Genomic DNA, 26,136 nt, shown 5'->3' with positions numbered 1-26,136 from the left:
GCTTATTTAAGTTGTGTATAGGGAGTACGAAGCTTTTTCAAGCAAATTATTTACAGCCTAAATATAACTTAAGGCACATTCATCATTAAAGCACAAGTCCAAATTTTATTATTTAGTGGTCATATCATGGCTAGTCAGAGTATCTGCTAACAGAACATTTTCAAAAGCAAACACTATCTTCATGGAAGCTGCCATTAGCGGAATTAAGTAAGGAATTACTATCTTTTGAACCAGTGCTTTAACATTATTTCTAGTATATCCATGATGGTGTTGACAGGAGTTTCTGATAGTTAAGGATACTAACTTAGAGATACTAAAACATTATCAGACTATGGTGGCCAAATGTTTGAAAACAAGAAATCTCCCGCTGCTTCAATTTCCTTCAAATACTTAATATTTTCCTTTGGGAAAGTAACTTGTGTTTATCATAATGATTTCTATTTGCTTCTGGAGCATGAGTCATGCTCTTCAATTATTTTCAGTTGATTGTGTAATTATTAGTGAGAATGGGGTTTGGCTAGTCTTTATTCAGTTTGTGGGTTTTTTTAATAAGAATTTCTGCTTACCTTCAGGTGAAGTACCTGGCTTTTGAGAAAATGCAGAGCTTATTTTACTCTTCTTGCTGCTGTCACTGTTGACAGACAAGGTGGACTGAATTTTTCTGTGCATTTTTTCTGAAACAGGAGCTGAAAGTTTTCTGTTGTCTGCCGATGCATGCTTGACCCCATTGTGAATTCCACTTCCATTGCTCAGACCCACGTGACCATTTCGTATTTTGCCAGTTTCTTCCTCACCCCTTTCCAGTGTTGAAGTATTCGGCTGAGGCAAACGTTGAGGTTGTGCTTAAAATGAAAGCAAAAGAAAGGGTTAATTTAAATTGTAAATTGATAACTGAACACATTAAGGCTAGACTGGGAAGGTAGCGTTCATTGTTCTTATTCAGTTACCAGATAATAGACTGAAAAGTTAACATCTCCCCATCAAAATGAGAAAACAAAAAATACTTCTGGATTAGAAATAATGGTAATTAGATATTCAGAAAGTGCCCCATGTATATGTGAGCCCTGAAATCCTCATTAGGCATGGCGCCAAACAGTTCATAATTCTCTGTGAATTAGACGAAAGCACAAGGCAAGCAACTTGAAGAAAGAAAACTCAGGAATAGGAGAAAAAGAAGTAAAACTGAGATAACCTTGGGACACAAATGAAGAATGGGGGAAACGTGACAGAACAGGAGGAAGAGAAGATGCAGGCTGCAGAAAGGGAAGTGAAACCGCAGGCAGGCCAGCCTGCAGGCTTCGGAAAGTATCCTCACCAGCAACGTGAGGGGGGATGCAGCCCGCAGAGACCAAGCTGTTAGAGAAGAACATTACCGTTGAGGTAGCTAACAACATTTTGACCTTAAACTCATAAGGATCATGGATTTCTGGGAAGAAAAAAAACAGTCAAAGTCTTCAGGAGGAGGTGATCCAATAAACAGCCGGAACATATATTCAAACACCACTCAACTGTTACCTATGGCAACCCACAATCCCCTACCATAATTCTCAATTCAAAAGCACAATTTGAAAAATGACCATAATGGACCAGCCAGGGTTTTTAATGACTACAAACTGAAATGGTCCAAGGAAAAATTGTAAAAACTGTCAAGCTAGGAATTTGCAGTGGTCTGGTTAAGACTCCAAGAGTGCTTGTTATAAATTCATTTTAATGAGATGGCACGAAACTTGATCATTCTTTGTTGTGTTACCATATCATAAAGGAGAGTATTTTTAACAACATGGGAAATATAATTTCTAAAGTCTATATCAAAAGAAAAGAAAAGATGCAGCTTTTTATGCAATGCTTTGCAGAAAAAAGACTGGTTTCCAATTTAGGATTCATGTTTTAAACAAATGCAGTCTTAGATCTAAAACTAATTAAACTATACACATAGTAATATAACAAGATTTCACAGTCAAAAAGTATCAGCCCGATCACTAATCAAAATACTATGGTATCATGCTTGGACTTACAGAGGTCTTCACACAGTCCAATATTCAACTATTTATATATACAATGTCAAGGAAAAAGCCTATATTTTACTGAACTCTGAGCTGAAGAGAGATTAGACAGCATCTGTAGGAAAGGGAAACAGTGCTCAGGACTGCAGCTCATTCTCTTTTCAGATGATTCACATCGGTTTTCAGACGATTTCACAGTATAGCTTCCTATGTAGATCACAACATTATATCCTAGAACCAAGATAACCAAATGCATAGATAATTATAGTTAATTTCCTTTAAAAGAAACAGCTACACTAAACAGGTACAGGTGACCAAACATTTGGGCAAAGACTACCACGACACCCACACCAACACGGACTCTAAAAAGACTCCTCAGTTCCGAATTTGCCTAACAAACCCTCAACACTCCTTTTATCAAAGACACTGATACATACCATCCTCAGATTGCTTCCTCCAACTATCATAATCTTGTCCAGATTAAACTTCAAATAAGTCTTAAACTAAGTCCTGATCACATTCACAGACCAAGAGAGAGATTTTCCATTTAAGATAGCCCCAGATAATTTAAATACTGAAAAAATATAATTCTTCATTCTTCTTGCCACTGGATTTTCTTAGTCACTGCAGTTAGGATTTTAAGATGACACCTAGACTGCCCACATATTTGTCTAGGTCAGAGTAACCCTAATTGTACCTACTTTACAAAAGTGAAAATTTCTTGGTGCATTAAGAAAGGGCTGGGTGAAATATTTGTAATAATGGTCTCAACAATTTTTCAGGAAAGATGAAGATGATTCCATTCCACTACCTGTTCATGAATTTCCAGGCCAACACAGCAGGAGCACAAAACTATCCTGATACTTGATAATCTAACTGTTGCCCATAAAGTTTTGGATGGCAATACTGAAACTGCAGCTCCTTTCAATCTTGCATTAGTGCTTGCCAAACATATTAATAGAAACATAAGCAAAGGTATTTACCTGACTCTGGAACATTTGCAGACTACCATAAAAGCCATGAAACAAGTTTTGGGGGAGTTTATTCCTACCTGAAACAGGAACAGGCACAATAAAAGTATACTACCAGGAATTATTTGCACAGGGCATCTTTCCATGAATGTACAAAAGCAGATTTTGTTCTATCTATTCAAAAGGCATTCTTCCATTTAAAAATGGTCAATGTCAGTCAAAAATATTAATTAAAGTCAAAAATAAAATCATTAGCAACATCAGGAATCAAAAATTTTACTCCCTAAAATTCAGTGTTCATATCCATAACTCCCCCGGCTTTATTTGCTTTATCCAGTATTCTTAAGTTTTTCATGCTCCACATAAGGATGCTTTTCTCACATTGTGCTGCCTAAGACTCCAAAGTGTGGAGCATTCCAGTTCCACCAAAACCCTAGAATTACTTAGGAGGGGTTAACCTTCCTCAATAAATAAAAGTAATACACTATGCTAAAAATTCTGTGTGTCTAGACACACAGTTTCTAAAACTGACAGATATGACCTTTTTCAAGCCAGCTAAATTGGTGGTGGCAGCTTACAATTGTTTGTATATGTTTGGTGCTTTATTACAATACAATAACTTGACAAATTATCCAATCTTCAGTCTTCAAAATTATGTTTGTTTCTGTCAAATTGTAGGTGAATGGTTAAATCTTGGGGAATCTAAACAAAGTTATTTGTTTTAACTCTTATAATTATTTTTACTAAGGTTTCTTTTTCTTATTAATCCTGTTCCCAAAGTACTCTTACTTCAGTCTTTTAGCATTAACATACAACTTTTTAGCTGACTGACTTTAGAGTATTCACATGTGATACACAGGTCAAATCAAAATGGAATAAAACCCCAAATGTATTAGTTATCTCAATTTAAATTTATTTTAACTTTATTGATAATTTTGCACTAGGGAGACTTGAATCTTATGGTTAAAACACACTTGAAACCAATTAGGAACCATATGACCGCATTCTAGCATAAAGAACAAAAGCAATTGACAGTTCCAAGATTAAGCCACAACCGCTCAGTTTAAAACAGAAATATTTTTACCTTATTTTTTAAAGGTTGTGTATATCTTAAAAAAAGTGTAATATGGGGAACGACACAATGCTTCTTAAAACACAGTGATACCCAGGGACTCTCACTCTCTCTTTAATGATCCACTTCTCTCATTCAGCTGTCTTTCTTTTTTCAAATCTTTACATATGTGACAGCTCTCAAAAGTAGACCATAGACCATCTGGCATTTTCAGAGGTGTAACTTGTGCAAATTCAGCTCTACTGGGAACACAATGCTATCTTCTGCCTGCGTTATAAAAGATACAATAGAATGCAGAACTTATGAGTTGTTTTGAATTATTCATTTTTTGCCTGTATATTCAAGAAATTTTACAAACTCTGCATTTTGTACTACATAATCACATGCGTTAAAGGTACAAAGAAACTTTTTGACACCTCTTTTCTACAGAAAGATGGCATTTTGTTTGATATGTGAACATTCAGCGCCTGTTATATCATTCTAAACTGGCCGTGTGCTGCTACAAAAGATCCCATTTTACACTCTATGTATGAGCAAAAATTTTATTCTTAATATTCAGTAACTAATGCAATACACATCAAAATTTCAAATGTGAGTTGTATGACCATTCAGCATCTTCGAATTAGGATGGCATTGGTCACTTACTATATGTTAAAGATGTAAAAAAAAAAAAAAAAAAAAAAAAAAAAAAAAAAAACACCATTCCTCACACAACATAGAAATATTGTCATTTTAAACATCCACAATGAATAGTTTCAAATGTCCTAAGAAATACTGTTCTTTTTAGGTTAATATGTTTTTAATCTTTAGCAAAACCAGTAGATTTAAGTCAATATTTTATACAGTGCTAACACTAGTGGATTTTCAATAAGAATGATAAATATTGGATTAATGATTCAATAGAGTGAATCTTTTTGATAGAAAACTAGCAGATAATGTAGCTAGTAATAACTATACATGAATCTGCTGCCTGTGGAAAAGCAATAAAAAAGGCAATATATTGCTATAGCATATAATCTATTAGTGTATTTCACTGCTTCCTTGTCATTGGTTTCCTTGCAAAGTGGGCCTTAATACAATAACTTCTGCTGTTACTTAACCGACTTTACAAAATAATTTAATTGTGAGGTTACTAGATGGTGAATAAATATTCAAGTACTAAACACTTACTATGATTTTGATGGTTTTGGATGCAGTAACTATGCACATTCTCATTTACACTGTGAAATGTGTAACAGCTAAAATAAACATGCACATATATATGTACACTTATAATACTTTGTTTATACCTCTACAAACTATTCTTATGAGAAAAATCCTGATGCATGCATTTAACAGGAAAATGTATGTAAACAGAGGCAAACTCTTTCAACAAAAACAGGACAGTTTAAGATATCATTAGGGATTTTAGACAAAACATAAAAACAAACACACACAGAGAATACAGACTCCTTGGAGTCAAACTGAATCAAAAGAAAACACCAGGAGGAAGAAAAAAAAAATGAGACAGCTAATTAGTAGCCTCACATTTCAATCATATTTCAAAAGCTTTTCCAAGGCTGCTAATACAAATGCCCATGGAGTTTACTATGCAGGCCAACACCATCAATGGAAAAAATATTTTGCAGATTATAGCCTCGGTCATCTGAGTATAAGCCCAGAGCATTATTTTTCTTAGTTTATGACAGTATATCAGAACATATCGTAGAAGCAACATTTTTGCAAGTGGGCCAAGGAGGAATAAAAATACACAACTTCAAAATGTAAAAAATTATAATCTCTGGCATTTTCAAATATTGAGAAAATATAAAATACCATTTCAGTTTAAAATACCTTTGACACTTCTCTACCTCCCAAACTGTGTTTAACTAAAATAAGAAGACAAACTCTTTTTAGGAAATAGAAAGGTCCTGCTTTGGTTTACTAATGCTGAAAGCCCAGCTCTACATGCTAACTGGAGCTCTGGTAATCATTTTATCTCAGTGGTGGCTGTTCCTACTCATTCTGCATGCATTATACTGAAGAGACCACATGCAAGGTAGGTAAGAATAAGGCCTCTGTCTTTTAGCAGTACTTCTTCATAACACAAACCTAAGCTTGAGGGGAAAAATAAAGCACATGAAGGATAGTTATGGATTGTAGAGTAAAACCAGGAGCTGTCTGCATTCTAGAGTAAAATTAGGGTGATTCCAAATTGCTTCTGGAAAAGACATAATTCCTGAGATTTAAAAGGCAACATTTCAAACTGACTGCAGCAAAAAATCTTACCTTTTCAAAAATATTACAAATTGTATACATCTGTATGCCCTATAAGCATAAAATTTCAGTGAAGCTGGGACAACTCAAATATCTCAACATCTCTCCCTCCCCACTTTTGTAGCTAAAATCCTGACTAGTCTCTACATGAATCTTCAAACTACACCAATAGTTTTCTCTGCTTAGCTATTCTGAATATTAACATTCAGATTACAAGATGTACCTCTGAGTCAACCTGTGAAGTGGCTTTTGTCAGCAATTATTTTTGAATATTTTCTAGGACATAAATAGCATATACTGCAGCTTCCATATCACAGAAAGCATACATTAACTAAATAACAAGGTACCATCAAGGTACAATCTATCTTTCAAAATCAATTTTTTACACTGAATTTTTTATACCATTCTGACTTTATAAGGAAAACAACGTACCAACTAACAGCACCAACTACCTTTTTAGAATTGCTTCTTCTAAGACATGAGAACATCTTCAAAATGAATACAATATATAATTATGAAACAGGTTGTCCTTTGTAATGAAAACACTGTAGTAAAATTGCTGGTACAAGTTTTACAAGATCCACACGGAGAACTATATGTTAAAATCTGTCTGAAAACACATCCATGGAACACCAAGCTTAACAGAAATGGGGCTGGAGGGACAAAAGAGAAATAGGTTTTATCCCATCAGGTCTCCAACTGTGAAGGGGTGACTAGAATAGCAAATGTACGTGCACATGTGTTATGGGTTGAGAAGGTGACACAAGTACACAAGAAGGTGCCAAGAGTACTCCTAAATCCGTGCAAAGACACCTGCAGTTTCTTCCTCTGGAAGCACTGCAGGACCTTATGCATTGTTTGAAGGGTTGCAGACATTGTATACAGATGTCTGACATACCTAGAAAGAAGCACAGGAAAGCGTGAAAAGGACTGGTAGCCGTAATTTTACAAAGTCGATAGGCATTCCCACATTCCCACTGAAAATGTAAAGTAAATTGCTCCATTTACAAATCATCTTTCTTGAGGTGTTTTTCCAAAATGAAGAAATGCCTGTTGAATTTTTTTAATGATAGCAACAACAATTTCTTAATCATTGCTGAATTAAGCCTTAACTTCTTTTAACTACTTTTAGCTTCTTAACTTCTAATAGCTATCTCAAAATTGAAATATCATTTTGTCTTCTAATTACCATTAGATGGCAAGAAAATTCTGCTTCTACATCTTGCCATCATTAGCAATGTTTTTTGTGAGACTGAAACTATACATATATTGGCATCTGTGATAAACTTTGCAGGTGATTTGGAAATTCTTGCTAGAACACAAAGTTAGAAATAAAGATGATTTACCTATAACTATCTCACAATGGATGTTAAGCAACAACAAAATAAACTTGAATATGGTTCTTATTGTAACAAGGCTTTTCACTTCTTGAAAACAGCTGTAGCTTGTCGTGAAAAATGCAAGAGGAGACCCCATACACAGAAACAGGACATTGTAGGTAGCAGGCTCCCTACTCAGACTCCCTGGAAATGAATGTCTATATAAAGCTGTGTATAAAAGTGGGAAATTATACTGCAAGCTTTCCATTTATAAATTTATCTATCCAGTTTTCTCTCCATACATTCTGCTAGAGGACTGGAAAAGAACTGCAGTGTATTTGCTCTTATATTTGGCAGTGTTACAAGTACTTACAACAGCGGTAAACATTGCATAGAGATATGCAGCGCTAGATTAATTTATGGTCACCATTCCAACATTCAATGTTCATATTTGGTATATTTTACACATTAATCGATTGCTTTTGAAGGTTTTTCTTAAACAGTATTTGAGGTGAAATGCATATCTGTTTCTTCCTATATTTGCCACAAATGTTATTTACTATTTAAGAAGCACAATGACCTACTTGATTCTTTTTTGTTTCTTAAATCTTGCTTTATAATGCATACAGGCTTGTAGAAATTGGATATGAGGACAAAGTAATATACAAATTAAGAGCGAGAGAATTAGGTTTTTTAATTTTTGAAGTGCTGATAGTGATCTATTTCTGAAACACAAATAATTGATAACTTAATAAAAGTGAAAACTGTCCCCAAAACTATAAAGGATTCAAAGGGATGCAAAATCAATATGATCCCATTTCACTAAGAAACAGAATGCTTTGCTTCTGGAGTTCTAATTTTAAAAGGAAGGTTAATTAACTACTAGACACAAAAAAGTAATCCAAGCTGTTGGTGCTACAATTACAGCAATTACACAACTAGTACATATTACAACATACGGTTATACCACTGCATAAAGGCATACTGGCATCCCGTGAAACTAAGACATTAAATCAAATATTTAGCACAGCTTTGTTGCCTCTCCCATTCTGTTATTTGTTCCCAAATCAGATAATAAGCATCAAAGAGAAGCTAGAAACAACAGGATACCCCTTGCTGGGTACTGCCTCAGAGGCAGCACAACAGGATGTAGCAAACAGAAGCGATATCCTCAACCCAACAGAATGGTGCTCTCAATGTCATTAACACTCATAACCTGTGCAAGCTCACAGCCAGTTCCTCTGGCTCCAGCGTCTCCTTCTCCCTTTCCCAAAACCCCAACAACCTGGAAACAACGAATAGACAAACACTGTTTCATTCTCTGTAAGAAAAGAACATAGGACACGAAGCCAGGCAAACAGCAGTCCTGGCTCTGCAGCCTGTCCATTAACCCAGAAGACATTCAAAGGCCTCATTTATTCTCCACTGATCCTATACACCGAGTTTTCAGATGACAAGATTACAGAAACTCAACCTACTTGGTTTTAAAAAGAACAAAAAGGCAAATGACTGAAATGATCAATTTCCTTAAAATTCACTGCCCCCTGGATTTCCACTCCTGCACTCTCATAAGTGATAGAATTTCAGAGGACTTCAAAAAGTGTTAAACCGCAAGAACAAATTTGACCCACTGTTCTTATTTCTCTGTCTTCTGTCATCTCTATAATACTAAGTATTACCCAATGCTATTATTAACAAAACTAACAATGCAGAAAGAAATAGAAGTAAAAACAGGACAGCAGCAAAGAAAGTATGAGATCAACAAATAGCAGAAAAACAAACAGAAGATCAGTAGGGAAATATTTGTATATACATAGGTATCTGAGTTTTTCTGGCACCTTTGCTGCATTTTTTTTCTCTCTGCTATTCTTTCTAGAAAGCTAGAGCTGATGTGAAGTTTGGCATCAACTGATACCAAGTACCAGAGAACAACAGGAAAAAAGAGGTAAAGCACAGCTGCAAGAAAAATGGAACAACAGGAGGAGCAAATGGGTAGTAACCACAAGGAACAGACTAAAACTTGGGATTTTTTGTTATTAAAGCAACAGTGGAGCAAAAACATTGAATGAAAAAAAGCAGCAGATGGCACCCACCCAGAAGAAGACAGCACTGGAAGGGAAGGAGATGGAAAAGGAGAAAATATATAGTGAGCTAAACCATTTAGTTTGTGAGGGCAGAGGAGAGCAGGGAAGAAGCAACAACAAAATTTAAAACAAGTGAAATCTCACTGTAGCTTAAGTGTTTGCTATAATTTTACATCTAAGGAAAGAATTAAATGATAAATCAGTAGTCAATAAGCAATGAAATAAAATGAAAATAAACTGATCATACTTTTCATAGCACACTGATCTAGAGTTAACACAATGCTCACCCTCCTGCTCGGGGTCAGAGAGGCTGCAGGAGCCCAGGCCAAAAATTAGCCACATTCACCAATAGTGGAATGATGGAAAACGGAAATTCTGTGTCACCAAGCAGGGGAAGGATTTGAGGTGCACAACACCTCATAATCCAGTTTGTCTTTCCTGCAGACCAGATAGTTAGTAGAGTGACTGTCAGTGGAAGAAAAAAGAAGTGCAAACACAGTAGACAGTGAAGCAGGAATCCATCTATCTCCTAACTCTGAAAAACCAAGGTGTGAGGAGAGAGAAGCAACATGTATCTGCATGGACAACATTAACCATACTGAAAGGTTTATTCTCTGCTACCACACTGATATGCTACTAATGTCCTCCAGCTATAGGAATCCCCTCAGGGCAAGCACTGCATCAGAGATCCGCATGGGACCCCCTTCACCTGTCTCACGCAGCTGAGATACTTGAGGACAGGTTGAGAAGAGTTTCCCTGTCACAAAGCACTCCAGGGATTTCAGGGTGCTAAAGGATTTTGAATCACACACAAAGCCTAGGTAGAGCTAACACAACCAAAACTAGCTTTTATTAAAATAGAGTGCACTAGTTTGGCATTGAGATGATCCAGAAATGACAGCTCTTTCTCCCTAGTTTGAACCAATCATTCCGGTGTGCCTCAAAGAGAGACGACACAACCTCACCCAAAATGTTTTTGTGTGTAAACTGTACAAATCAGATTCTTGAGAATATACCTAGAAAAGTCCTCATATCAGAGTCGCTGAAATGCTTGAATTTTCTTTGCCTTCTCCCTCACATACCAAACTATATATCAAAACTGCAAGCAGCCATGGAGTAAAGACTGCATCTCTGCATCAGCATTCACTGCCCTTTTTTTCCCTCACAGTCAGTTTGACTGTTTTACACTGACACAGCTAAACAGTAATGTTTCAAATGCTAAAGGGAAGGGAAATGTTATGCTTCAGAAAGTAAAAATTTATTAACTAAGAGATTTGTGTGCATTCAATTCAAAGCTGAATGTGCTTAACAAATGATCATTGCCACAAATACTTGGCACAAAGGAAAATGGTTTTTTACTTACTTATTTACTATATTCTACCAAAATGATGTAGGAAGTTCACTTTCTGACTCACTTGGGCAATCATCCTGGCAAAGCTTTCATACACGATATCCATTGTATGGAGTTGATATAAAAAAGTATATTAAATCAGTTTTTGCCTGCTGGTCAAGCACACACCCCTTAAAAAAGTGCAAAAGTCAGATTGCTGACTGTGTCTGGTGAAGACCAAACTTCCTGTAAAAACGATGCACTTTGTTTCCTGAAAGGAAGTAAAGCATAAGCTGCTCAAACAATTCATATGAAAACTCTGATATCTGAGCCACACAGTTACAAATTTTGGCTGCTACAAAATTACAGTGTCACATCAGTGATCAACAGTGACAAACACAAAAAATTCAGAGAAACAAATGCATTAATGCAAAGGGGAAAATACTAAGCTATCTGAAGGAATAGGTAAATTGTCCTAACAGGATGAAATTATCTACACAACTCTTTTCTTCCTCCCCACAAATGAGCTGAAATTCTGATTCTCCTCTCTGTTCATGAAATAAGATATAAATCTATATGAAATTATTATGCTCACACTATTTCAATCAGTCCAGTAGCACTTGCAAGTCCTTATCCGGCAGAATTTACTGAATAGCAGCAGAATACTGTCTCTTGTCTCTAACATACAGAAATGGACTATTATTTCAGCATGTTTAAAAGCATTCAAAATTACATATGGATTCATTTCATTCTAAATTAGGAATACTTCTTTTAACTCATAAAGCTACATAGTTTGGCCCATGAAGCTTATTTAGTTCACCTTTTGTTTAAAAATAATTCTAAGTAACATTTAAATTCGGATGATGTTTGTCCTTTGAATTAGTTTCGAGTGCTTACTGCAACAAAGACCTTTTTCTGAAAGCCTTCTGTTCTGTATTTTGTTTAGATTTATACATTTCCCCTTATCTGAGGGGAAAAGAGATTCTTCTGTACACTAACCACAATTATTTTATTAAAATGGAGTGCAGATATAGCAATGAAATCTTTGTTTTATCAGCATTATTCACAATACTGAAAAGTGTCAGTTTTTCCACTTTACTCTTGCTTATGGAGCCTAACTTCCACTCCACTCTTGCTTATAAGGTTTTGCAACTAAGCTGAAAGATTTCACAGGGAAGAAACAACATTTTAAGTGACAGCATTAAAGTTTACAGTTACGCTCACCTTTTGTCCTTTACGAATTTAGGAACTCTATAAAGTCACAGCTGAAGCAGCAGTCCCCACTTACCCAAGAGGTTTAAAAGTGCAGAGACAACCCATGTCTCAGAGCAAAGACGGCAACTACATCACATGCAAACCACCTTCCTTCACCGGTTATAAATGCCGTTAGCCCAACAAAAGCATTCATGTCATCACCAGTAACAGCAGCACGACCAGGCGACTGATCAGCGAGCCAACATGCTGCCACCATCCCTTTGTGCCGTGCAGCTGCTTAGTCCTTAGGGAACATCTCAGCCTCCCTTCTCGCATTTCTTGGCCCCAAACAGAAAAGCTCTTAGGAAACCACCTAACTGCCAAAAGGACAGAACTCAAAAAAAGAACTGAACCGTTTTTGATACTTCCTTATCCACTTTACTAAAGCTTCGTGCCATCTGCCATTTTATTTGCACTGCTGCCATAGTTTGCCATTTGGAATTAATTTCAACATCCTTATTTTATACTGTTCCTTCAGCATAATCAGTTTCACTTTATTGTGCCATACTATTTTCTTAGGCTGGTGGAATTAACAACTCACAACGGAAACACCTCCATACCACCTGTCATGCTGTCATGCTATGAAGGTTCAATAGCAACGACTGAGACAGTAATATAATAATAATAAAAAAGATGTTTATTTCCTCACACAAGTTCTTGGATTAGTAACATCCATTAAAACAATGCGATTACTAATTTAGAAAGGATAACACAAAACCATCAGTTACTAATTTAGAAAGGATAACCCGAAACCGTCGATTACTGCGTTATTAATTGGAAGGACTGCTTATCCCTACTTGAAAGCTTTCTTGTTCACTCTCCTAGTGAGAGGACTCTCAACCTCGAGGAGTTACCTTAACCCAGCGTCCCAGGAAAAGGGGAGGAGGGGGGGGGGGGATACTCACGGTCCAGCCGGAGAGGATGGTCAGGTCATGTTCCCGTCCCTGCTCAAACTCTCCTAGCTCCCAAGCCTCTTTTTATACGGCTGGGGCTCTGGGCAAACACTGCTTTTGCTGACTTTTTGCGAGTTTCACAATCACAGGACTGTCTGTTTGTCTGCTTGGGAGGACCCTGCTAGCGAGGCAAGACCACAACACCTCCGTATTGCTTCTTCCCTCCCTGGGGGTCCATGCAGATTCCAGGTGGCAGACTTCTTCAGTCTTGTTAATCATTCCATTCCGCAGCCTTGCGTGTATCAGTCCTTGCGCATATCGGTTGGTAGACGACTTTAGTCCACTTTAGTCCTATTAAGTCCTCTGTTCAACAGCTTTGCGCACATCAGCTCTGGTGCTATCAGTTCTTCTGCATATCAACTGACAAACTTCAGTCCTGTTAACTCTTCACTCGCCCGTCACACCTTATATTTAATTTGTGCTATGTTAATTCAGACAAAATTCCTGGTTTCTGCACAGTGCAGTACTGCCAACCCAAATTACTCAAAAGCATGAACAATTTTATTTTTAAATTTTTTTTTTTGTATTGGCATTCTCAATTTTGAGTCTTTAATCTTTTGTCAGTAGCTACAAAGACTAAGACCAAGTTATTTTGTTGTTTCTTTTATGAAAATTTGAATCTCACATGACTTCAGAAGCTTTCGTAATGCGTTGCAATGTTTAAGTTTTTCTAACTGAATGCACAGTAGCTTTTCATAATTTTTCATTTACTATTAATTCCCCTATAGTCAAATCAGTCATTCTAATAGGAAGGTTCACTGCTACTTACAAAACAGATTAAATGTTGTTGGTAACAACATATTGAACAGGTAATATACTGAACAAGCTTTTATACTGAAGCACTTTAAAAGAATTTCCAGTCACCCTCTAAGCACAACCTTCCTGTCATTGCTTACAATTATGTAATCGCAATAGAGAAAGACATGGAGAAACAGGGAAAAGAATTGTCAAATCAAAAAAAAAAAAAAAGGAGGTGGGGGGAGCTAAAGAAAATTATGTAAACAGAACATAAAAATGGGCTGGAGACAGTAACTGTAATAGGGATGGGTCAGTCATTTCTATCTCATTTTCCTTTACAAAATTAAATATGGGAAAGAGGATACTGAGCAGGTTTAGCTTGAGTTTGTCTTTGTTACATGCTTTAAAAATACAAACATTGATACACAGTATTTAGGTAGAGAAGTATTTCATAAGAAAATCATAGTTACAAAGGGAATAGCTAGGAAATGCTAAATTGTTAAATGAGCTGGTATACATTATTAAATTGCATATAGGAAAACTACACATGCATTACCGAGACTTACCTCCATATTCTGCCTTACCACGTGGGTATTTGTTATATGACTTCTACAAAAAACTCAATTTGATCATTCAAGCAAAAAATTCCAGGTAGGCTGATCCCACATCCCCAAATCTTCTCACCATGACTTACAAGTTTCCATCATTTTGAAATTCAAGCAAAAGGAGTATTGTCCACTAATTTCCTGTATTTCTTGTACAGATCTACAAGATGTTCCTTCATCTCTGGTTTCTGGTTTAGCGCTGCTTTCATGCCAAATTTGGTCAGTGTATTCTCCCATTGTTTTTCATCGTTTTTCTCCTGAAGTACGAATTTTATTTTAACTTGCAACTTATAGAATGCAATTAAAATAGCTGTTTGTCCTAATGAAGAAGAGACACAGGAAAAGGCACATGCCCTCCAAGCGGCTCAGTGGTCTCCCTGCTGAAGGAGCACACTCTATTTTGTAACAACCCAGGCTTGGAGGCAACCTTGCCCCTGCTCAGCTGTGGAATGGACAAATGACGTGTGTTGTCTTTCGGGGGCAAAAACTTGCCGTGAAGGTCAACTTTGACTCAGAGGCCACATATTTGAAAGGCTTGCCTAACAGTCTGCTCTACTTGACTTGTGTCAAAAGCAAACTCTATAACATTTTATGCAAACATTATACAACCTTGAGTCTAATAAATCAATAAAACTCCCTTAAACTTGAGCAACCTCTGCATCAGGAAATAGTCTCTTACTTGAAATTTCTACTGTAATTAATATTAGCATTACTAAATCTTACAATTTTCTTTTTAAAAGTGTCATAATATTTATAGCTTCAGATTAAAAGTAAAAATATTATAATCAAGGTACTGCATAGAATTTGAGGAGTGTAGGTTTTAATATAAAGTTTGGTCTCTAATTTTCATGTATTCAGACAGAAAACTTACAATTTGAAAACCATTTTGTTAGAATGATGTTAGTTTATATTTCATCAGCACAAATTTCCTGAACAGTTTCCATACAAAAATATATGTTTTACATGCTAGAAGAATACATTTCATTTAAGAGTAGTTAGCGGTGGCAAGTATTTCTAAGCATCGTTCTCTTCAACCAAGGCTCATTTCTGGAGGCCTAACTCATCAATACAATGAGTTAACAAGATTGATATTAGAAATAGCCTGAGTGACCACAGCTATTTGACATTTGAATGTTTTTTAAAAGGAATCCTTTGGGTTTGAGTCATGAAGAAATTAAATAAAAAAAACAACAACACACAAATAGGTCACAGGCCCCATGTTTTCCCTGAAAGTATTTTTGTAAAGGGCAAGGAAAGGTATTTGTGGCTCCTTTCACACTGCAGATAATACCAGAATGCAGAATAAATAACTAGTTTTCTGACCCTTCTTTCCTCTGGATAGCTATTTAAAGAAGAAAAATGTCTAACCACAATTACTTAGATAAGACTTCTGATGCAGCCTTAAGCCCCTCAAATCTTTCCTTTTTTTAATCAGTAAGCACAAAATTCAAAAGAAGCGATTTTGGCTCTCTGAATTTTCAAGAATTAATGTAATTATTTTCACTGAATCACAGACTGGTTGAGGTTGGAAGGGACCTCTGGAGATCATCTAGCCCAACCCCCCTGCTCAAGCAGGGTCACCTAGAGCACGTTGCACAGGATCGCCTCCAGGCGTGTTTTGAATATCTCCAGAGAAGGAGACTCCACAGTCTCTCTGGGAACCTGTTCCAGTGCTCAGTCACCTTCACAGTGAAAAAGTTTTTCCTCATGTTCAGATGGAACTTCCTGTTTCAGTTTGTGCCCGTTGCCATCTGTCCTATCACTGGGCACCACTGAAAAGAGTCTGGTCCCATCCTCTTGACACCCTCCCTTCAGATACTTGTACACATTAATAAGATCCCCTCTCAGCCTTCTCTTCTCCAGGCTAAACATGCCCAGCTCTCTCAGTCTTTCCTCATAAGAGAGATGCTCCAGTCCCCTCATCATCTTTGTAGCCCTTCGCTGGACTTGCTCCAGTAGTGCCACATCCCTCTTGTACTGGGGAGCCCAGAACTGGACGCAGTACTCCAGATGGGGCCTCACCAGGGCTGAGGAGAGGGGGAGGATCACCTCCCTCGACCTGCTGGCAACACTCTTCCTGATGCACCCCAGGAGACCATTGGCCTTCTTGGCCACAAGGGCACATTGCTGCCTCATGCTTAACTTGGTGTCCACCAGCACTCCCAGGTCCTTCTCTGCAGAGCTGCTTTCCAGCAGGTCAACCCCCAACCTGTACTGGTGCATGGGGTTATTCCTGCCTAGGTGCAGGACCCTGCACTTGCCTTTGTTGAACTTCAGGAGGTTCCTCTCCACCCACCTCTCCAGCCTGTCCAGGTCTCTCTGAATGGCAGCACAGCCCTCTGGTGTATCGGCCGCTCCTCCCAGTTTTGTATCGTTGGCCGACTTGCTGAGGGTGCACTCTGTCCCTTCATCCAGGTCATTGATGAAGAAGTTGAACAAGACTGGACCCAGTACTGACCCCTGGGGGACACCGCTAGCTACAGGCCTCCAACTAGACTCTGTGCCACTGATCACAACCCTCTGAGCTCTGCCATTCAGCCAGTTCTCAATCCACCTCATTGTCTACTCCTCTGTCCCACACTTCCTGAGCTTGCCTATGAGGATGTTCTGGGAGACAGTGTCAAAAGCCTTGCTGAAGTCAAGGTAGACAACATCCACTGCTCTCCCTTCATCTATGCAGCCAGTCATCCCATCACAGAAGACTATCAGATTAAACATGATTTCCCCTTGGTGAAGCCATGCTGACTACTCCTGATCACCTTCTTTTCCTCCACATGCTTGGAGATGGCCTCCAGGATGAGCTGCTCCATCACCTTTCCAGGGATGCAGGTGAGGCTGACTGGCCTGTAGTTCCCTGGGTCCTCCTTCTTGCGCTTTCTGAAGACTGGAGTGATGTTGGCTTTCCTTCAGGCCTCAGGCACCTCTCCTGTTCTCCACGTCCTTTAAAGATGATTGAGAGTGGCCTAGCAATGATGTCTGCCAGCTCCCTCAGCACTCATGAGTGCCTCCCATCAGGGCCACTTTGACATGCAAACAGTATGTATTATCTCTTTAGCTATACAAAACTTACTCCAAGTTTTCCATATACAGGACAGCACAAATAAAAGAGAAATTAAAGAGAGAAAGACTAACAGAATTTTTGCCATGATTTAAGTTCAAGACATTTTTTGCCAGAAAACAGGTTCCTAAAAGTAAGACTTGCATGATGATACTTTCATACAGTTTGTAATTTGGTGTTTTCTTTGCTAAAAATGGCCAACTGAATACCGTTATTACTACAAATAGCAGACTGAAACCACACTGACTCATTGGCTTTGTAGTATAATATTTTACATAGAAGACAGTCAGAGTTTTATTCCTCTTCCTCTTTAAGGAACCACTACAAAAATATTGTATAGCTTTCCCTATGCGCAAAACTAATCAAGAAAAGAATATAAATATTCTTTCCCATCTAGGCATACCAGCACATTAATTCTGAGACAGTACCAATACAACAAAGGAAAATATTCTGAAATTAAGATACAATTTACTTCAGGCTCAAACACAACAAGCACTGTAATCTTTACATTACTTGAAGAATTTCACCTTTGTCTGGTACTGATGATTACTGTCATCCAAACTTCCCCTGCCTCAGACCATAAATTTAGATGATGTTCTGAGAGTCAGAAGAATGGTAAAACAGTAAATGAAAGGCTCCAGGTAATTCTGACTACTGGTGATATGTAGAATACATGCAACTATCTTATGGTCATCTGGTGCAGTTTAAAGTTCTCACTGAAGTTTAACTACTGTTCTGTATATGTAACAACAAAAGCAAGAAGTTTCTTTCCTCACACAGAGTCAGCCATACAGTTTGCAAATTCCTCCCATCTGACAGCCACTGCAATCCATCATTAACATCACTTCAGAACATTCTTCTAGGGTCGAAGGGGAGACATTCCATAGAAAATAAAACATACTAATCCCACAGCAACTCTCTTTATAAGTAAGGGACTACTAACAGCACATCAATGGCACTCAAAGGCATTCGAGAGGCGTGGGCACAAACTGCAACACAGGAAATAACACCTGAATATAAGAAAACTCTTCTTGACTGTGAGGGTGGTTGAATATTGAAACAGGTTGCCCAAGAGGTTGTGGAGTCTCCAGCCTCCAAGACAGTCAAACCTGACTGGACATGGTCCTGGGCAGCCTGCTGTAGCTGACCCTGCTTGAGCAGGGGGTTGGACCAGATGACCTCCAGAGGTGCCATACAACCCCAACTATTGTGTGACTCTGTGATCCCATTCATTCCACAGACTTATGTTAATGCTGAAGACTCAGTCTTAAATGTTAAAGATTGTAATTGTAAGGGTCTGGCTATCTGAGAAAAAGCCCCTCTGCCCAGGACAAGGTTAAATGAAAATGCTACAGTTGTGAAACAATGAAGTGTGAAATTCTCTGGATGTAAGATCTTCTCAGCTGAGAGACTTTAATTCTAGAAATTCTTATGAGAAATCAAAATGGGGAAAAGATGGGTACACTTTCAGGAGCAAAAATGGCCTATCTTTCTACAAAAGCCTTCCAAAGAAATACTAGGAACAGCACATCTTCATTGTCCAGTAAAAAGCGGGGGGGGGGGGGGGGGGGGAAGACTCAAAATAACTCCAGCTGAATTACCAAGACTCAGGTGAACAGCAGTGAACATAAGATCCAGTCGCATATGTGCATGCGCCAGATTCAAACTTCACTTACTTATTTGGAATGCTGAAAATCATTGTTCTCTTGGTGTCCTGATAGTAGTGACTTATGATTTCTCTCTTGTATTTACTAGCTTATTGCAAGAGAACCATTATTCATTCTCCTCAGTTATAGCTGATGCATCTTCAGCAGGATTAGGTTCAAGAGGCTTTCACAGGCCCTACTAGGAATCTAATTGCACAACACAGTGGCCTGTTTTCAAATTGACTAAATTCAAAAACATTACTAAAGGGTTTAATTCTCACAACCACATTCATGAGACGCTTTATCTTGGGTGGCATGAATACTTTGTGTAGCACATGCTGTACAACTTACTATCTAGCTTTCTTCCAGTTTAAATAATCAAAGGCTGAAAACTATTATAATAAATCACATTTCACCTCCTATGTTGTGCTAAAAGAACTAGCTGATTCACAGTCTTTTCAAGTAATGTTTTCAAAACTACATGCTTTGTCAGGATTCTTGCAACTGGTTATGAAAAGGTTAAAAAAACATCAGGACAATCAGTATGTACGGGAGCAGTTTTGCAATGACTTTGAGAACCGGAATAGTAAGAGAACTCCCACATTAATGGGAGAAACAGAAGATACTTGTCTGCTGGAGAAAGGATTAGAAAATCTCCCTGGGGGAGGAGCTTTTTGGGAGGTCCTTCACATCTCCATTATTACTTCTACTGGCTAAATTCCTCAAAGACTGATCTTCTTTAAAGACAGATCTAAATACCAAATATTCCATTCCTGTATTTCAATGTTTAAGTATTGAAATGACTAAATTTTATTCATTCATAGGTCCACACTTTTTGTCACAGGCAGATGGAGTGGGTATACTTGGAACATTATGCAATCACTGCTTTAAGTAAAATAATACACCTTTTAGACTCGGCAAGATATTTTGAATAATTTCCATTAATCAATTCTTCAAGATTTCTATGCCCACACAGTGAGTTACACTGAAAGAAGACTGTATGTGTTATACCTTCTAACTTTGAAAGGAACCATTTAAGTTATCTCTAGTACTTGCATTATTTTTTAAATAGAATAAAAACATTCATCTGAATTCACAATATCTGTAAGATTAATGTGCACTATATGGTATACAGAAAAAGATATTTTGAATTAAGACCAAACAAAAAGACAGTTTAACATCTTCTTGTTATTAGCAAAAAAAAGTCCCAAACCCAAATGGCATCATTTAAACTATGGAAAAAAAAAACAACTCACTGCTTAGCCAAGAAGAAAAGGGAATCTGCAGACAACATTTTGATTAAATAGCCATATAAAGTAAAAATATTAACATGAAAATATATAAAACAAAAGATAAAAAGCATCTAATTTTATATTTCACTACAACAAAAAGCAATAAATAAGAATGTACTAAATAAAATAGGGTATACAACAACAAACATAATTGTTTAATACCCGCAGAGTCAAACGAAGCATCCCCTTCTCTGAAGAACACTCTTACCAGGAGGGTGTTTCATGGAGGAGAAAAAGGAAATTGAAGCTAGGAAATGATGGATAGCAATGACCTTTCCATTCGTAAAATGTGGGTATATTTTAGGTATTTAATCTTGAGAATTGGATTATTATTAATCAATTATTCATGACAATTTGAATCTATGGTAGATGTTTTTTGTTTTCTTAAATATCACAAAGCTAAGGTCCTGCTTGAGAACCAGAAAGGAGATTAAATCCTCACAAGCAAATAGTGTTCAAGACACTGGCATTTTCTTCCACCTCCTAAACATTCCTTCCCCTACATAACAACACACACTAATGATAACTCTCTCTAAACCTTCAGCCTAAATATTCTGAAATCCACCTTCACAGCCATTTCACCTTAAAAAAAAAGCTTTCCCAAAGAACAAAACAGGACTTTGTGGCAATGTGGAACAGCAAAAACTCCTTTGACTTTGCAGGAATGAAGCATAGCCACAGCTTACCCTGCTGTATGTTTAAACGTTCAGTCTTTCTCACTTGCCAAAGGTGAGTGACAACAGAAGCAGAATGTCTCCATTACAGGCCACCAGATCACACAGTGAAAATAAGCAGAAGGTGCTTGCAGGTATTTAAAATACACTACTGAAGAAGGAAAAACAAGTGAAGCTATTCTAAGGCTAAGCTCTTTTTAAAACCAGAACCTCTACCAACTGAAATAAAATGCAAAGGATGTGTGCATATCTATGAGGGGAAAGGGATAGGTCTCATTACTGCCTTGAAATATACCTGAGGTAAAAAAACTAAGATTATCACAGCTTTAGAGAAAAGAGGATGTCTCTTACTCAGGTGCTAAAATTCAAGAATCTGGATAGCTATGGTAGATTTCTGAAGAGTAAAGCCTAACTAGCGCATCTGAAAAACAAACAGTTGGCAGTTCTTCATGTTCTCAAATATTCTTGCTATTAAAAATGTACACCTTATTTCTAGTCTTATGTTAGCTTCGGTTTCCAGACATTAGCTGTAAGTTCTCCCTTTGTTCACTACAGTTAAGAATTATCAAATTTCTGTTCCTCATGGTATCATGCTTCTTAGGGACTAAGCAAGCCACTCTCTAACCTCCTCCTTGTTAACACTAAACAGACTGAACCACATGAGTTTTTTCACAATAAGGCATGTTTTCAAATACTCAGTGATTCCTGAGATATTTGTGATTCATCCCTAACTGTTCTCCAGCTGAACACAGTATTCCAGTAACAGTTACGCAAATGCATTAACAGTTAATACAGAAAGGTAATACAACCATTTTCCTCTTATTTAGCTCTCCCCTGTTTATATGTCCAAAGATTACAGTAACCTTTTCAGGCACAGTGTTGCTCTGAAAATTAATATTCACCTCCTCATCTACCATGACTCAAGCTCTTTTCAGAACCAATTAATTGCTTGGCAAGAGCTTCCCGTAAGATTAGCCATTTCCCTGGGATATTACGAAAGTCTTCATTCTGGGAAGAAGGATACTCCAAAGGAGGTTGGAAGGGGGAGAATCTGGGGGAAATCTCCTCATCTAGAGACTAAAAAAAGCAGCTTGAGAAAAGGACTGCACGGTAAAGGTGAACTGAAAACATCCTACTGTGGAAAATGGCTGCAGCGTTTTAGTTTATTGATGTTGCCTGGTAAACTGAGTTTACAAGTGCAAATGAGAAATCATACACAATGAAGTCATTACAGAGCCTCTAACACTGGACTTCGTTGTTGGTGTGCCAATAAAACTGACTGATTAATTTACTTCCATATAACAGCAGGGTAAAACAGCTGCAAACAAGGAAAACCTAGGAAATTAACAGCTGGAAACATTTATAAAGTGAAAGCTAAGGCTAGCACAAATGGACTATGCATCAACTATGGGGGTGGAAAGCAATCTGTACGGGAAAAAAAGAAATTGAATCATTAGGATAGTGGTAAATAGATGTCAATACTTAAGAAAATTAAAGTGTGCCCTGTCTAAAGCAATTTAAAGAAACAGTTTTAAAATAAACCTGAATAGTCAAAATGCTGTTTACTTCTAATCTCAGACTTCTTTTAATATGCAGTATTCTGCGAACTTTGGTCTAGTGGGGTGATAGATTTGGTTGAATCACTGTCATTCTGAGCTACAGTACTTGTTATTTAAGATGAAATACCTAAACAGTCTTTGATATAAACAAGGTTCTCTTTGTTCTACTTGTTCTGTTATTCAAACTTTTACATATTGCAGGAGTTATTTGTAATTGAGCCAAACACTATTCCTCAGTTTTAAAAAGACTTTACTCATGGCCACACCTGACAAAAATACAAGCTGCTTTAATTTTACCATTTTCATTTCTTCTTTCTGGAAGATTTTATTTGGCAATAGGAATATTAAAGGTAAAAAAGAAACAATGAAATAGAAACAAAGAGATGACTGCATCACAGCAGCTACTCAAGCATATATCATAATAAAGCCACTATCCCAGCTTTCACCTAAGCCTGCTTTCAACAGAGCGAAGGGTAAAACTGCTACCAACTCCCACAGCAGCACATTTATTCAGTGCAGCACTACAACCTACCTCCGATTTTATCATATCTTTACCCTTTTTCCTGTCACTTTGTTAATTCAAAGATAGATAACCTTCCCATCACAGAGACATATAACTGCATATAACTGTCATGCTACTTTACACCACTCTTACTGCTAGAAACTTGCAAAATCTGCTGCAATTTCTACCATACATTGAAAAAAATTTACCTTTTCTTCTCCCACTTCCCCAGCTCAGCTGCTAGAGTATGTCCTTGCAGTGAACAGGTTAGAGGAACCACAGCACCACCCTATTATATTTTGTCATTTCCACCATAGTTCAGACACTCTGCAAAACTGCTACTAAATAATTCTGCTTTCCCAGAGGTCTAGGAATGAGGAAGCCTCTAGGAAGAGTGAATGAGAAAGAGGCCACTCCAAAAGTAGCAGATGACATGCCCACCTTGCCGTTTCTCAAAAAAAAAGCACAGACAGCTTGTTTGGTTTGCCAGGGACAAATAGGAGTAAGTAAACTCTCAAACTGTTCAGGACAATTCTCCCCTTTTATAGGACATTAAGAATTATTTTTAAATTATCAGATGCTTTGCTAAATTTAAATTCTCCTGTACAGGTTCTAGACTAACTATACAATGAATTAAGGATATAAGAAAGTATTTACTGGGATTCATTATTTAGAAAAAAAGAATTAACTAAGATTTGAAAGATCTATTCAAATGCTCACACAAAGTTCAGGGGACACAATCATACAGATAAGACACACAAAAAAAAAGCAAAAAGAAACCCCCATAACTCCAAAGAGAATAACCAACTATGACAACAGTAGGCTCAGAAATATGAATTTAGCCTGCTGTGTATGGTATAGTAGATATGCAGTGTAAAGAAAAACTGAACCTGGAGTGCATGGTCAGACAAGGATCTCAGAGGGAAAGCTGAAGCACCATTTAGCATTTAGTCCATTTGCTTTCTGAATACACCCTATAATTAACGAACAGTTTCTCATGCTGCCCCTCCCTTGAGCATCTAACATCCAAATATTTACAGAATGTTAAAGTAGCATTAGCTCTGGCGGTTAACAGAAGTATTTTAGCCTTAGGAGACTGCAATTGTGGACAATCTTTTCGGCACCATATGTTCTTCAATTCAGTAGAAAAATGGGAATAACCTTACATACTTTTTTTACGTTTTAAAAGATCCAAAACATAAACCAGGATTGTTGACTTGTAAAAACTAATTTTAAAAAACATAATTCCACAGCACTTTAGGTTAAAACTGTGTCTTACAACATTCTTCTAATTTTGTATGTGAAAGGACTATATTTTGTTACATAGGTTTTCCAGCACTTATGCTACTTTATAACTCAAAACTCTTTATCAACTTTCACCTCACTGTTCTCAACATACTTTACTCTGCTACTTAAAAGCATAACCTGAGAAATCTAAGATGATGATATCTAGCACAGCAGCACAGTGCAGTTCATCAGCCTTCTGCTTTCCCATTATGAACAATAAGGAAAGAATATAACCTTAGGGCTTTAAAAGGTAAATGCTATAGAGTTCTTGAACACGCTGCAGCAGGAAGACACTCATATCACACCTTTGTTTCAACTCTTTGCTGATACATGCTGATAGTAGGAGTCATTCCAGGAAAGAAACTCTGTAGGCATGCATTATAGTTGCAACACAATGCATTTGACATGCATTTAACTGAATCAACTGGCAGTATCCTGGTACACTACTAAAGCAAGCCTAAATAGCAACAATCTGTTCTGGAAATACTTACTTCTGACGAGGTCACCATCAGTGTGATTTCCCCAGACAGCCTGCTCCTGTATCTCTGGTTGTATATTTTGGTTATTGGAAGGCTGTGTTATATCTTTATCTCCTACAGCAGTATTCTCTTGGTTGGATTTTTCTAAGTCAAAAGAAATTTTAAAATATTAGTTTCTGACATATTTTTCCTTAATGTGAGCAAAACTCATCTTTTAAAGTTAAAAACTAGAGAACATAAAATATAATTTGCATTAACATCTTATAAACTTTCCTTAGAAATAATTCCTAATAAAGTCAATTTTAAATTTGTTTTGTCTCCTGATCAAAATAATTTCTCTTTAAGAAAGTCTTTTAGTGATTATATGTTTAGACATGCCCACAACTTTTATAATGACAAGTTACTGATGAGTTTATGTTTACTTTCCACGTCATTTTCATATAAAAACTTGAATCTGTTGAGACACAAAAAACATTATTTTCTGCCCATGTAGGTGTGTCTGGCATATAAAAGCCATAGAAATTTCACAAGTCTCGTCTCTTGTATTTACAATTCAACTTATGACTAAAGACTTCAAATCTGATTAGTATAAAAACTTTATTATGACACAATTTCCTATTTTTTCATTAAGTCTTTTAAAAGCCATTCTTGAATAAAAGTCAACTTGTAGCCTACGATGAAAGGAAAAATGATTTCCTCCCTCCAGGTATATACAAGATGCATGGAAGTTTACACAGTAAAGTTGTTTGAGGAATTCTTAAGCTGATTTACAAGATAGCAGATCCTGTTGTTTTGATGGTTTCTCCAGTTAACATAGCAGACCTGTATTTTCTCAAACCAAGATGATAAGCGACAGCTTTCACTCTTGCTATTGTTATTGTTTTAATGGGGAAATTCACACACACACAAATCTTTCTGTTCCTGATTGCTACAAGATTTTCCCACTAGCATTCAAGAAAACATTTCCAAATCTGGAATTACTTTGTTCACTATTTGCTGTCAATGATTATCAATTATATCTCACATTTGAGGCATCTGTAAAATACCAAATATT

At 37.1% G+C, this 26,136-nt stretch overlaps 1 protein-coding gene across 6 annotated transcripts in view; it reads right to left on the bottom strand.

Moving 5' to 3' along the window:
- Positions 1–26,136, bottom strand: part of MDFIC (MyoD family inhibitor domain containing) — a 54,084-nt gene that overhangs the window by 15,319 nt on the left and 12,629 nt on the right. For 5 of the 6 annotated variants that reach the window (XM_067314975.1, XM_067314990.1, XM_067314965.1 and 2 more), the window contains 3 exons: positions 25,095–25,226; positions 2,091–2,234; positions 567–842 (listed from right to left, as the gene is read on the bottom strand). In XM_067314975.1, the coding sequence (XP_067171076.1) occupies positions 567–842; positions 2,091–2,234; positions 25,095–25,226 (552 nt within the window). The remainder of the gene's footprint in view (positions 1–566; positions 843–2,090; positions 2,235–25,094; positions 25,227–26,136) is intronic. The other variant, XM_013947706.2, reaches the window with a different exon arrangement.

The sequence above is a fragment of the Apteryx mantelli genome, chromosome 1 (genome assembly GCF_036417845.1).
Source record: "Apteryx mantelli isolate bAptMan1 chromosome 1, bAptMan1.hap1, whole genome shotgun sequence".
Classification (NCBI taxonomy): Eukaryota; Metazoa; Chordata; class Aves; order Apterygiformes; family Apterygidae; genus Apteryx; species Apteryx mantelli.
The sequence above is the reverse complement of the archived record's forward strand: the minus strand, read 5'-3'. Positions and strand labels throughout refer to the sequence as shown.